Source organism: Embiotoca jacksoni, unplaced genomic scaffold (genome assembly GCF_022577435.1).
Source record: "Embiotoca jacksoni isolate LCO1_2020_lvr unplaced genomic scaffold, fEmbJac1.0.p SCAF_77, whole genome shotgun sequence".
NCBI lineage: Eukaryota > Metazoa > Chordata > Actinopteri > Embiotocidae > Embiotoca > Embiotoca jacksoni.
The window spans coordinates 1043346-1055845 of record NW_027185433.1 but is presented as its reverse complement, the minus strand read 5'-3'; the positions used below and the strand labels follow the sequence as shown (position 1 = coordinate 1055845).

General features: G+C 43.3%; 2 protein-coding genes across 7 annotated transcripts in view; both read right to left on the bottom strand.

Moving 5' to 3' along the window:
• Positions 1–1562, bottom strand: part of tfe3a (transcription factor binding to IGHM enhancer 3a) — an 11898-nt gene extending 10336 nt beyond the window's left edge. For 4 of the 5 annotated variants that reach the window (XR_011179737.1, XR_011179738.1, XM_069177779.1 and 1 more), the window contains exon 1: positions 1187–1562. Coding sequence is in view for 2 of the 5 variants with exons in the window: in XM_069177779.1 (XP_069033880.1) it covers positions 1187–1329 (143 nt within the window). In the remaining 3 variants the exon portion in view is untranslated. Of the gene's footprint in view, positions 1–783 lie in introns of all 5 variants that reach the window. The other variant, XM_069177782.1, reaches the window with a different exon arrangement.
• Positions 1563–2801: 1239 nt separating this feature from the next.
• Positions 2802–12500, bottom strand: part of fgd1 (FYVE, RhoGEF and PH domain containing 1) — a 29419-nt gene continuing 19720 nt past the window's right edge. For both annotated transcript variants that reach the window (XM_069177706.1, XM_069177707.1), the window contains exons 10-18: positions 12458–12500; positions 12287–12379; positions 11404–11483; positions 11230–11260; positions 10416–10517; positions 10160–10288; positions 9859–10017; positions 9473–9619; positions 2802–9139 (exon numbers count right to left, since the gene is read on the bottom strand). The exon at positions 12458–12500 is cut by the window's right edge and continues 104 nt beyond it. In XM_069177706.1, coding sequence (XP_069033807.1) covers positions 8867–9139; positions 9473–9619; positions 9859–10017; positions 10160–10288; positions 10416–10517; positions 11230–11260; positions 11404–11483; positions 12287–12379; positions 12458–12500 — 1057 coding nt within the window. In that variant the 3' untranslated portion in view covers positions 2802–8866. The remainder of the gene's footprint in view (positions 9140–9472; positions 9620–9858; positions 10018–10159; positions 10289–10415; positions 10518–11229; positions 11261–11403; positions 11484–12286; positions 12380–12457) is intronic.

Here is a 12500-nt window from a genome sequence, read left to right as displayed (position 1 = left end):
CTCTGACGGTTGTTTTTACTTTTACTTTCTGTCTCACCACCCACCGAATGTTTTGGTATGTGTGTGTTTGTGGTACTTGGCCCGGGTGGAGGGGGAATACCGGGCCCGCTGTGGCACCTGAACGTTACACCAACTACAACTTCTCCTTCGTAAACTGAAGCTTCCTGAAGTAGTTTCACACCAAACTCCATTCAGAATTACTGAGATTTAAAGTTCACCTGCTTCCCAGAAAATGTAACCAACATACAAAACAAGTCTGATCAACACTTTTTTAATCATTAACAAATATCATAAAACTCGGCATCCATTGTGGACAATATAACTGAAGCATTCACTCCTGGACATGATAATCTTATTGATTTCACCAGTACAAAAAACTAAATATGGTAAATATGTCAAACCCAAGTCATGAGAACATTTGTAGAAAAAAAAAAAAAAGGTCTAGGTCTGTTTTTAGTTTTTTTTATTGCTGTTTATGTTTATTTTTTATTTTTGGGGGACGCCAGAGAGAGAGGGGGGGGTAGACCTGTCTGTTATCTCTTGGGAAAATAAGAGAGGAGCAGCAGCTACCGTTGCTGGATGACTCACTGTTACATCACCAGGCAAAGAGGCTCAGGGGTCAGAGGTCAGACAGTAATAACAACAACCTACCCATCATCAATCATCCTAATGACAACACACACACTCAGAACTTTAACATTGAAAATTGCTCCTTTACTGCAACCCAGGTCAGACTTCCAACCGAACTCCATTCATAACTTGTGAAATTTTAATTTCACCTGCCTCTCGGGAAACGTTACTGACAACCAAAGCGTTTGTTACGAGTATACTTTTAATCCTCAGGATAACACTTCAATTCGGCATCCATCTTTGACAATATGACGAGTTCATCCGAATAAAATCGTCACTTCTTTAACGGGATGGTTCTTGTTTTGGCAGCTCCGGTGCAGCAGCAGTGAATGTTAAAAAGTGAAGCGCGTGTTGAGGAATCTTATTGAGCCGATTTCACCAGAACAAACTCAAGATGTGAAACTCAAGATGTGAAACTCAAGATGTGATCCCTGCCTGCAGGCAGCTTCAGGGAAGTCAGTGTTTCACCACGAGTTCATTATGCAGATTTCTTTGGACGGAGTTCGGCTGGAGGTTCTGAAAATAACGGTAACTCCCCAGAAACTTCCGGACTCACCGGACCAGGTTGAGAGTTTCAGCCGAGTCCAGGATGACGAACACGGTCTGCGGCTGCAGGATCCCGGCCTCCAGCTGGTGCGGCTCGGTTCCGCTAGGGTTCTGCTCTCCGGTCTGGACCAGGACCGAGCTGACGGCTGACATTTCTCCGGAGACCGAAGAGCGGACACGAGAGCCCGAACAGAGCACCGATTCAACACAGGCGCTGTGTTCCCAGAAGCCACCGCGGGATCAAAGTCCGGGAACCCGGTCCGGATCAGTAGGACCGTCACCGGGGAAGCACCGACGATGAAGAGGACGATGATGATGACGAGGTCTCAGGTTCAACTCCTGCTGAGCGACACCTGGACAGATTGACAGACGGACAGACGGTGTGTGCGGGGGACAGCTGGGAGTCTAGAAATACACCAAACAGATCAGACGCTTCAGCAGAAGTTCCCTCAGGTGGAATAAAATGAGAGAAAAAGCCTTTTCCGGGGTGTTTTCAGTTCTTTTGTCCTTTTTAAAAAATATATATATTTCAGGATATTCAAATTCAATTCATCCTAATTTAATTTGATGTAATTTAATTCGCCATTGAATGAGCGTCAAAGGAGGAATTGTTTTTCTGGTTCTGCCTCTGTTCCCGGCTGGCCGGCAGCATTTTAGACTTTCACTCAGGGAATTGTAATAATATCTATTTAAAATACCATTAAACTGTTAACTTTATTGATTAAGAATTGATTGAAAATCAACAATTAATCAGATAAAAAAAAGACATCTATAGCCTAATAATAGCAGCTTGATTCTAAAACTAAATAAAACAATTAAAATGAATATCATAGAAATAATCTTAAACTAACTACAAATTCTTTATTATTATTCTGTAAAAACTAATAAAACTATTGTCAGATGTTTTCTACCTGTTCTGTTTCTATGTTTTCAAGGGGGCGGGGCCGGGGGGGCCTGGAAGGATGTCCCCCCACACCAATGAGCTGCTGCTGTGCAACAACTCCAGCCAATAGGACAGCAGCCGTGTCTGCTGGCAGCCAATCACGTGCGCTGAAAGCTCGGGGCTCAGCGCTGGAGCACAGGCGCCATCTTGTTTGTTTTTATCTCTTCTATTACGGGAAGTGAGAGAAGAGGAGGGGCGAGGCGGGGTGGGCGGGGGGAATCCCGGGTGACGTCAGCCCCTCACGGCTGATCGGCTGAGCTCAGAGTGACAGAGCTCTGTCCAATCAGAGGGCCGGAGAGAGAGAGGGGGGGAGGAGCGGCGGCATGTTTTTATATCAGAGGGGGAAAGTTTTAATTGATGACACTGGGTTGCATCATCAGCGCGAGGTGACGTCACAGGGACTTTACTCGCCAAATCATTTTAAAGATAAAACATAATTAAAAAGCAAGAGAACGATAGTAAAAATAATTTAATTAGAGATTAAAAATAAGAAGAAACAGAACAAAATAAAACACTAAAGGTGAAAGCACTGCACTCTGGTGTTTTATAAAGTAAAAGTACATGAACATCTTTTATTTATTTTCTGTGCTTTTATGTTTTACCAGGTGTGTATCCTTCTTCGTCATCACTGGGGGGCGCTGTCCTGCAGCTTTTTCAATAAAAACAAACTTCCAGACAGAACTTTAATAATTTTTTTCATGATTTTATTTCAGTTAAAACCTCATTTATAACATCTGTCATCTTATTTTCTTACAGAGGGGCATGATGGGTAATAGACATGGACAGCATGGAAGGCAGTGGCCGGCCACTAACCAATAATCTGCGATCAATCCATCAATACTCAATAATCAATAATAAAAAGATACCAGAAGTACAACACACAAGATGCACGACTGTGCTGCTGTTACACCGGAGAGAGCGAGAGATGATGGAGGGTGCCGTTGTCATGGTAACTAGAGTCTAGTGGTTGCTATGGCAACTTGAGACTTACGCACTATAAAGCCAGAAGCTGTAGAAGTCGGCGATTGCCGTAGCAACACTGTCTTCACCGGCTTTGGAAATCGCTGATTACCGTGGTAACACTGGGGAGCGAGGGAACCTGGCGGTCACCGTGGTAACAATGTGTCTGGCGGCTCCAGAAACCTCAGCGGGTTACCATGGCAACGACTCAGGAGATTAGCACTCCTGTCCCAAAAATGAATGTCACCGATGTCATGACATCATGTTTTTATCAACAAGGTTTACACCCCTCACCGTTTCCATGGCAACAGCAGCCATTAACAGTCCGCAGCACTGTGAGCAACTGTTCAAAAAGGTGAAGGAAAGATTACTGCGGACAAACTCTCCTGGAAACCACTGTGATCACGGGAGGACCAGAAAAAAAAAAAAACAGGAAACAATAAAACCCAATAAAAACACTTTGGATTAAAATGACAAAATAAATAGAAAAAACGGCCGAACACTGAGAGCAAATCTGAATTGGCACGAGAAAGAGTTGAATAAAATTCAGAATCTGTAAGGCAAAAAGATCTGAACCAGGAGAGTTCAGACTGACAGAACCAGCTCAGACCACACAGAACCAGTCAAACCAGGTACACGACCAGCTGCGGTTACAGCGGGACTTGGACCGGTTCTGACTGGTCCAAACCGGCTACAAAGGTTCAGGCTCTAACTGAAACTGTCTGTAACCAGCTGTATCAGGCTCGAACCAGATAACACAGGTGGTAATGGGAGGAAACTACTATCTGTTTCACGCTCTAACTAACCGTCTGTGACCGGTTCTAACTGGTTCTAACTGGTTCTAACTGGTTGTTACTGGTTCTGACCGGCTGCCAGAAGGTGACGGCTGGTTTTCACTGGAGATGAGCAGGTTGACATTTAAATTGACAATAACAACAATAATTACTAATTTGTTTGGTTTCTCCATTCAGGTTTTCAGAACAATCTCCTTATACGTCTTACATTTGTTGCCGCACTATGTTTATGCGTTGAAAGAGAAATAATGTCCCGGTTATTGATTTATTGTAAAAAGTTGGACTTAAATCTTTGGTCCCGCTCATCTCCATCTAAAACCCGTCCGTCTCAGACTGAAACTGCTTCTGAACCGACGTGTGGTTTTCAGCCCAAAGTAACAACATGAAATACTTAAACACAGAATGCTGCTTGGACAAGTTCACCAGCTCTGAAGAGAATATAAAACAGAAAGTGCTTACTGGACCGATACAACACACCACTGCTCAACTGGGTGATACACACATGGGTCAGAACCTGGCAGAACTGGTGAAAACCAGTCAGGACTGGTCAGAACCAGTCTGAACTGGTCGGATCCAGTCAGAACCAGTCAGAATTGGTCGGATCCAGTCGGATCCGGTCACCAAGGTTCTCTGGTAACAGAACAGATTCAGTAAAACTCGAACAAAAGAGGCAAATAAAGCGTTGACTGCTCAACACGTTTCCACCACATAAGAACAGCTGATGATGACGATGGGAGCTATAAGGCTGCGTTACTGGCCATTTCCTTCCATTCCCACTGCCTTTACACGCCAAGAACACGCTAAAAAACCACACCGGGACAACCGGAGCCACACACAGACCGAGCACCAGTTAGCGAAGGAAATTGAGGTCGAAGTCAAAGAAACAAATTTTTCCACATTTTGAGAAAACGCAGTCAGACGTTCCCGGATGTTTTCATCTCTACGTTCAGGAGGTCATTAGCCTAGCTTAGCACAAACACTGGAAGGGGGGGAAAACTGCTAGCATAGATCCACGAAAAGAAAGAAAAAAAAAACCAAACACCTTCTAACAACAACAATCTATCTCCCTGGTGTTTTAAGCTCGAATTTCCATTAGCATTGAAGCTAACTTGAATATCTCTGTATATTTTTAACTTTCAAGATGTTTTACTGAGTTATGTTTACAGTTATTTCACAGCATGAGTAACATCCTTAAATTCATTACTCAAAGTGACTTATACCTTTGTTGCCTTTTTCATGTAGCTTACTTTTACCAACAGCTTCCCTCCTGTCTGTGTGCTAAGCTAGGCTAACAGTAGATATAAAACATCAGAGACGAAAACAGAAGGGTTTACTAAAAATGTCCGATTGTTCCTTTAACCTTCAAACCCCGTCGGCGTAAACCGTGGAAACCAACATGGCCGCCGCCAAAGCTAGAATCGCCCACGTGGCTCTTGGCTGCGTGGAGGAACAGCGAGCGTTAACCTTTGACCTTTTACAGTCATGTGACCCGGAGGAGGCGGAGTCACGGGAGAATAAATTATATATACAAAAAAAAAGTTACTTTTGTTTTCTTCTTGCATCAACTTGCATCAAGCAAACATCAACACAACCCAGACTCATAAAACACAGAAATATCCAACAACAATTTCTTTTCAGTTCGTCATAGCTTCAGAATCACAATAATAATATTCATAATATCTGCTTTTTTTTTTCACTATCAAAAACACTTTGTCCAAAAGGTGTTTATCGAGACGAGAGAGAGAGAGAAGTACTGAACCAACGATAAAAACAACTAAAAGTCCTCAGAGGTTTTTTTCTTTTGGATTTCAGTTCAGATCGGCTCCATCTAATCGCTGGATTCACTTCCCAGAATCCAGGAAAACACAAAACCGCCAAGTCGGTTCGGACCCGGAGAGGACCAGCAGAAACATGAAGGTCCGGTTCAGGTTCCTGTCAGAGACGCTTCATGTCTCTGTCTGCCGTCTTACTGTCTTTTAAAAACTTCCAAACTTTTTTACGTCCATAAAAATCTTCATCAGTTTCCTTAAAAATCTCACAGCCTTCAACAGACGAATATTTTCATTATTAGTTATCATTTTCCTTCATTCAACAATAAATCTTCTGGTCTTGGAGTTGAAAGTCTCCAAATGTCCAACCGACAACATTCAAAACAGGAGAAACTGGGAGCAGAAACATAAAGCAACTGATCACAGGTTTCATTTTTCTGTCAGTTAAACTTTGAAACGAATTTCTAAAATTCTAAGTTGTTTTTTTTTGCATTCACAGAAGAAGAAACATTTCGGAAACTTAACGGGACGTCACTACTTACATTTCTTATAGAAAATCTGGATCATAAATACATAATAATGTCTCCGAGATGTTTTTTTCATTTTCTAAATGCAGAGTTTTAATTAACTACTGAAATTTTTGACTTTTCTTTGAAATAACAAAACATTTGTGTTTTAAATTTGCAATGAAAATTGTTTTGGTTGGAGTCAAAATGCTTAAAGTTAAACATTAAGTCAACATTTTGTGAACTAAAAAGTCCAAACTGTGACTTTTAGTCACTGATTTAGTTTTAGTCAAAATTTAACATTATTTCATATATTTGTAATTAAAATCACTTCGAAAGTCAAAATCTTTTTTTGTTTGTTTTGAACATCAGCAGCGAAAAAAGGCGTCAAAACAAAGAAGCGTAACATCTTTAATTTATAAAATATCAAAACAGAAAATAATTTATTTCTCTTATCAAAGGCCTCATGAATTCACCTGCTTCCAGTTTCTCTCTGAGTCCGTCTGAATGTTTGAGAAGTTGGACGAGACGATTTCGAACTCCGAGGTACAAACATTTGAAGAACATAAATTTATCGATAACGACGATAAAAAAAAAAAAAAACAATCTGACTGAGAACTTTCAAGAGTTCAATAAAACTGTAAAACGCTCGGTGAGGTTTCTGCAGGATTGTTAACGAACCGCCTCGAGAGGATTTTATAAAATAAATAAAATTAAAACCTGCAGTACCCAACATCACCAGCAGAGGGGGAAGAAAGAGAGGCTAACGAGTCCACACCTCGTAGCAGAGGCTGCTGGGAAATGTAGTCGACGTCCAGACAAGGTTGGAAGTCAGAATTTTTATTCTTTGGGGGAAATTTGGCATCAAAAATTGAAAACGTCTTTTTAAGTGCATTTAGAGAGGAGCCATCAGTCTGTTCCTTCTTTTCGTGTTTTTAAAAATCTCTTCTCTGTTTCCTCCTTCAATTTCAGGTTTTGAACAATTTGACGCGTGTTTACAGGTGTAGATGGAAGTTGTAGTTTCACAGTAACTGAGACGCGATGTTGGACCGGCCGGGTCCAGATGAACTCGGCCGTCAGACAAGAACATCCACGTTAGACGATGTTTTAATGACGTTCGGGATTCTTTCTTTTCTCAAGACGATCGACGTTGTGACCTCGACCGCCCCTCAGAGGTCGTCGTGTTTTTTTGGATCAATCGCTGTGTTGTAAAAACGTTTTTGTCCGGTGTTCTCGACGTTGACAGCAGCGCCGGGGCTTAAACAGGAAGGCGAAGAACTGTCCGATATGATTCCCGGAGCGGTCCAGTCCTGCAGACGAAGAACAGGTTCTCTGTGGTTCTCAGGTTCTGTTTTGTTTCATTGGTTTCGACAGAAAATCGAGATCTAAATGAGGCGGCAGGTTCTGCGTCTTCGTCTGGAGAGTAAAAACTGAACCAAAAGTCTGAGTTCAACTTGTGTCTGTTGAACTTTCTTGTTGCTGTTAGCACGTAAACACGTTTCCACCGCAGGAACTGTCCTCGGGAACTAAGAACCTTCAGTTGTTCCACCTGTGTTTGTTTTCCACCGCAGGAACCAGGGTCTAACTGAGGAGATACGGTTCCTCCTGAGGGGGTGGTGGTGGTACTCACGAAGGCGTAGGAACTTTCTGGGCGGGGCTCATAGCTCTGGACGTTGGTGATTGGTCGGGTGTTTTGATGTTTTTTTCAACAGCTGCTCAGTTGTTTTAGACCGCGGTGGAAACAAGACGGCCGAAGGCGGCTTTTAGTTCCTCGGAAGGTTCCTGGACATTAGTTCTGTCAGTGGAAACGTGACTTTTAGTAACTCCCAGTAACCGAAGCTACAAAGTGAGCGGAACACACGCAACCTTCAGGAGGACCAGAGGACTCGCGGTCGGTTCGATGTGCTTAAAAGTTCGTTGATTCCAGGAAACGTCCAATCAGAGAGATCCAGGCTGGGCAGCAGCCGTGTCCAACTGACGGGTAATCAATGATTCCAGGGCTGCCAACAAGGATTACTATCAATTACTGTGCTGATTATTTTCCAACTTATTGATAACGCCCGTATTTAAGGGCTTCTATCGATCAGATGAGATATTTTTGGGACATTTTCAGAAACGATCAATCGATCATCGATATCATTGCTGATCGATCGACTTGCAGCTCAGATTATTTCACTTGTTTGGGCAGCTTTGGGATCATTTTTTTTCCCCGTGTATGATGCAAATCTGGTGTCACAGCTCTGGATGGAGGCGTCTCCATGGCAACGGTAGATAAAGATTATGGGTAGCGTTTTTTTATTTATTTTACATCCATTCAGCAGACAGAAAAACGGGAGGGGGGGGCAGCGATGAAGTCTCGAATCACGGTGAAGTCACTTCTGTTAGAAGGAAGGACGACTGTCAGAAGAGGCTCCGCCCACACAGGCTCCGCCCACCAGCACAGGTGAAAGAAATGTGAAAGTGAGACAGAGTGAGAGAGAGAGAGAGAGAGAGAGAGAGAGAGAGAGAGAGAGAGAGACGCCATCTTGTGTGGACAGCTGGGAGGAATCATGCAACTTTAAATATAGAGTGTGTGTGTGTGTGTGTGCGTGTGTGTGTGTGCGTGTGTGTGTGTGTGTGTGTGTGTGTGTGTGTTTAAGGTATATTTTAGCTACAACAGTATAGGGATTGATCCTCATTTAAAGACTCCGCCTTCATCTTCATTTCTCCATAGTACAATCACGTGTTCTCCCCCTCCGCAGCAGCAAACTCCTCCCCTTCCTCCTCCAGGCTCTCCACGATTGGTCGGTGGACCTGAAGCTCCTCCCCTCTGCCGGCCCTCAGCAGGACGTCCATCCATCTGCGCTGTAGCTCCTCCCCGTCAGCGCTGAAGTAGAGGGTCAGGTGACTCTGGGAGATCTTGAAGGCGTGACGTCGCTCCAGGCGGTCACATGACTCGGGAAGAGAGACCTCGAAGCCAATCAGAGGGACGCTGCGCTGCGCCTTCACGTCCTGGAAGAAAAACAACACATACAGTGAACATAGAGGCTCCTCAGAGTGCATCATGGGATATATTTTATACCACAACCAGAGGCCGGACGTATCACAGCAAAATCTGATTGGTTGGTTGGTAGATGTATTCTGATTGGTTGGTTGGTTGGTAGATGTATTCTGATTGGTTGGTTGGTTGGTAGATGTATTCTGATTGGTTGGTTGGTAGATGTATTCTGATTGGTTGGTTGGTAGATGTATTCTGATTGGTTGGTTGGTAGATGTATTCTGATTGGTTGGTACTACTACTTGCCTTCCCGTCGGCTGTTTCTTACGTGGTGTACGTAAACGTACCTGCGGAGCTCCGTAGATGTAGAGCACCAGCGGCTCGTTCTCGGGGATGACGAACCAGGCCTTCTGCCAGCCCCGCCCCCCTCCTTTCTCCATGTGGTGAAGAAAACTACAAATTACACTGTTCTCTGCTGCCAGCGAGGCTTGTTTCTATGGCAACGAGAGAGAACGGTGGAGAGAGAAATCATATTTTTTTCTGCAACTTTAGCGATAAAGAAAATGAAGATTATCGCGATCCCGAAGGTGACGGGAAAAAAAAAAATCACACACACAAGCGCACGGTCACCTTCGAGACTGAAAAACACCCGGTGATGTCACCTGGTGATGTCACCTGGTGATGTCACCTGGTGATGTCACCTGGTGATGTCACCTGGTGATGTCACACTGACCTCCAGGATGGAGCGCCTCCTCTGGCTGCTGCTGACGAGCCCGACGGGCAGCGGCGACACGCCCACCAGCGTGGCGTAGCAGTCCACGCACACACGGTTGGTTCGGTTGTTGTCGTACGACAGACGAGCACGAAACTCGGAGCATTTCCCACAAACCACCTGGATTCAACACAGGGGGGGAGGGGGGGGAGGGGGGGAGAGAGAGAGACAGACGGATAATCAACACAGCACGTGTTGTTTTGGACATTCCAAGATGCCGGAAGGTGTTTTGGGTTGCTATCGTAGGCGGAGGCAAACGTACGTGTCCGCAGGCTTTGCAGTGGTGCCGTCTCTTGGTGATGGAGTTGAACGGCTCCTGACACTTCATGCACAGCGTCACCTCTTTCTCTCGGATGGGAGTCGGAGCTCGTTTCCCCAACTCGACGCAGCTCTGAGAACCACACAGGTTAACAATCTCTTTAATAAACTCTGTCTTGGAGTCACAGAGCGCGTCATGTTGCAGTACCACGGTTCGGCCACTCGGGGGAGTGTTTTCTTTTCTTTTTTTTTCCGTTTACCGGGGAGTGAGGCGGCGTGGACTCGTCGTCCCGGAGCGAACAGTTCAGGTGTCGGAAGCTCTCCATGGCGTTCTCGTGTCTCTGGATGGTCGCCTGGATGGCCTGAGGACGCCAACGAAACAAAACGAAGGCAAAAACGTAACTTATATATAATACGGATAATTCTGCAATATCATACGTTTTAACTGTTGGCTTTCATGCGGGTGTTTTCAATTTGGCTGATAGCTGATAATAAAACAGTTCAAACGCTGACAGTAACACACGTGGAGAATGAAGACTGTTAAAAAATAAATAAATAAAACCAACAACAATGCTTTGTTTTTTTTTAATTAATGGATCAAATAAAAATATCTTTTCTGTTTATTTTGTAAAGCATTTTTTTTTTTTTTTTTTACTATTTTAATGATCATATTTTCGTTTATTTTAACTTTTAAATAAAAGTTTAAATATAAAACATACACTGTATTTATGTATATTTTTAATGTATTAAGACAGCAGTCTAAAATTGTTGTTTTTTTTTTCTGATGGAAAATTAAATACATTTGTCCACAATAGTTCTTTATTCAATGTTTTTCCGTCTAACCTTTTATTTTGTATTTTATTTATGTAAAAAAAAAATTATATTCTATTTGAATGTAGCGGCGTTTTAATCTCCCTTTAAATCTGTATGAAACAAAGAATGAATAAAGATTGACTTCAGATCATTAAAAATGATAAGGAATGATAGGAAATAAAAAAAAACATTTAACAATAAAATAAATAAATAAACTGAACGATGGAAATATATTTTTCTGTTCTGTTTGTTTGTGTTCACCTGGATCCAGTCCTTCTTCTCCTCCTCCGTCCTGCAGAAAAACAATTAATATATTAATCCGAGTGAGACATCCTGTTTGAATGAGCCCATCTGTGTGTGTGTGTGTGTGTGTGTGTGTGTGTGTGTGTGTGTGTGTGTGTGTGTGTGTGTGTGTGTGTGTGTGTGTGGAGGTACCTGGCCTGCAGCTCCAGAGATCTCTGTTTTCCAGACACCAGGAAGGTTCTGGGAACGCCGACACTGCTCGTCTCTTTCAGCTGAAGACGAACAGATTCAACGTTAATCCGTCAGATTCACTTCTGTCTTTTCGCGAGTTCAAGTCATTTTTTTGAAGTCATCAACTTCTTTGCCTTTAAAATGCACGTTTTACATTTAAACTCTATTTGTTGACTCTATTTGTCTAAGTTGATGCATTTGATCTGTTTTCTTATGCGTGGCATTTCTTTTCTATATTTTTAAATGTTCCTTTACATTCATTCAGCTGCATTTCTTGTATGAAAGTTTATTATTATTTTTGAAAATGTATAAACATTAAACAAATAAACATTAAAAAAAAATGTCCTACGCCGCAGACTGTCAGATACTTCATGGGGGCGTGGCTTATTTGTTTCCTTCCTGGGGGCGTGGCTTATTTGGTTTTTTTTTCCAAAGGCAAATGCGTCTTTTCCTGTTAGCGTGTGATGTCACGATGGCGTGTGACACATATTTTGCCTTTTTACTATTGTTGCTTTTAAACCACATGTTTTGGCGTTGACGACCGTTAGCGTCGTGAACGTTAGCGCTCACGTATGTAACCACGGATATAATCCGAGCGTCCGGATTGGTCCTGATTTAAACAATAAACATGGCGGCAGTCAAAAGGAGGCGGGGTCGCTACTTTAGCTCATTCTGAGATCACAAAAAATGCCATAGGCTCCGCCCACACTCTGTTTTTTCAAGTATTTCCCCAGATGTAACAGTCTCGGACATGCCTCCACTCTGCCCCCTACGGGCCATCTCTATATTGCATCCTGAGCGAATTTGGAGTTCGGACGGCCAAGTTTGACCCTGAACGTCTCACCTCCATGCCGTCCACGTCGATGCGAGCCCGGACGCCGTACTTCTGACCAATCAGACGCAGCTTTGGGACGCAGTACAGCAACCTGTCGTTGAACTGCAGAGAAGAGAGAGGACGTCACCGTGTGAAACCCTTTCAAAATAAGAGCACGGTAGAACTAAAATGAAGACGTACCAGTATGAGGTATCGGTCCTGCGTGGTCCCGTTCTTATTGGAC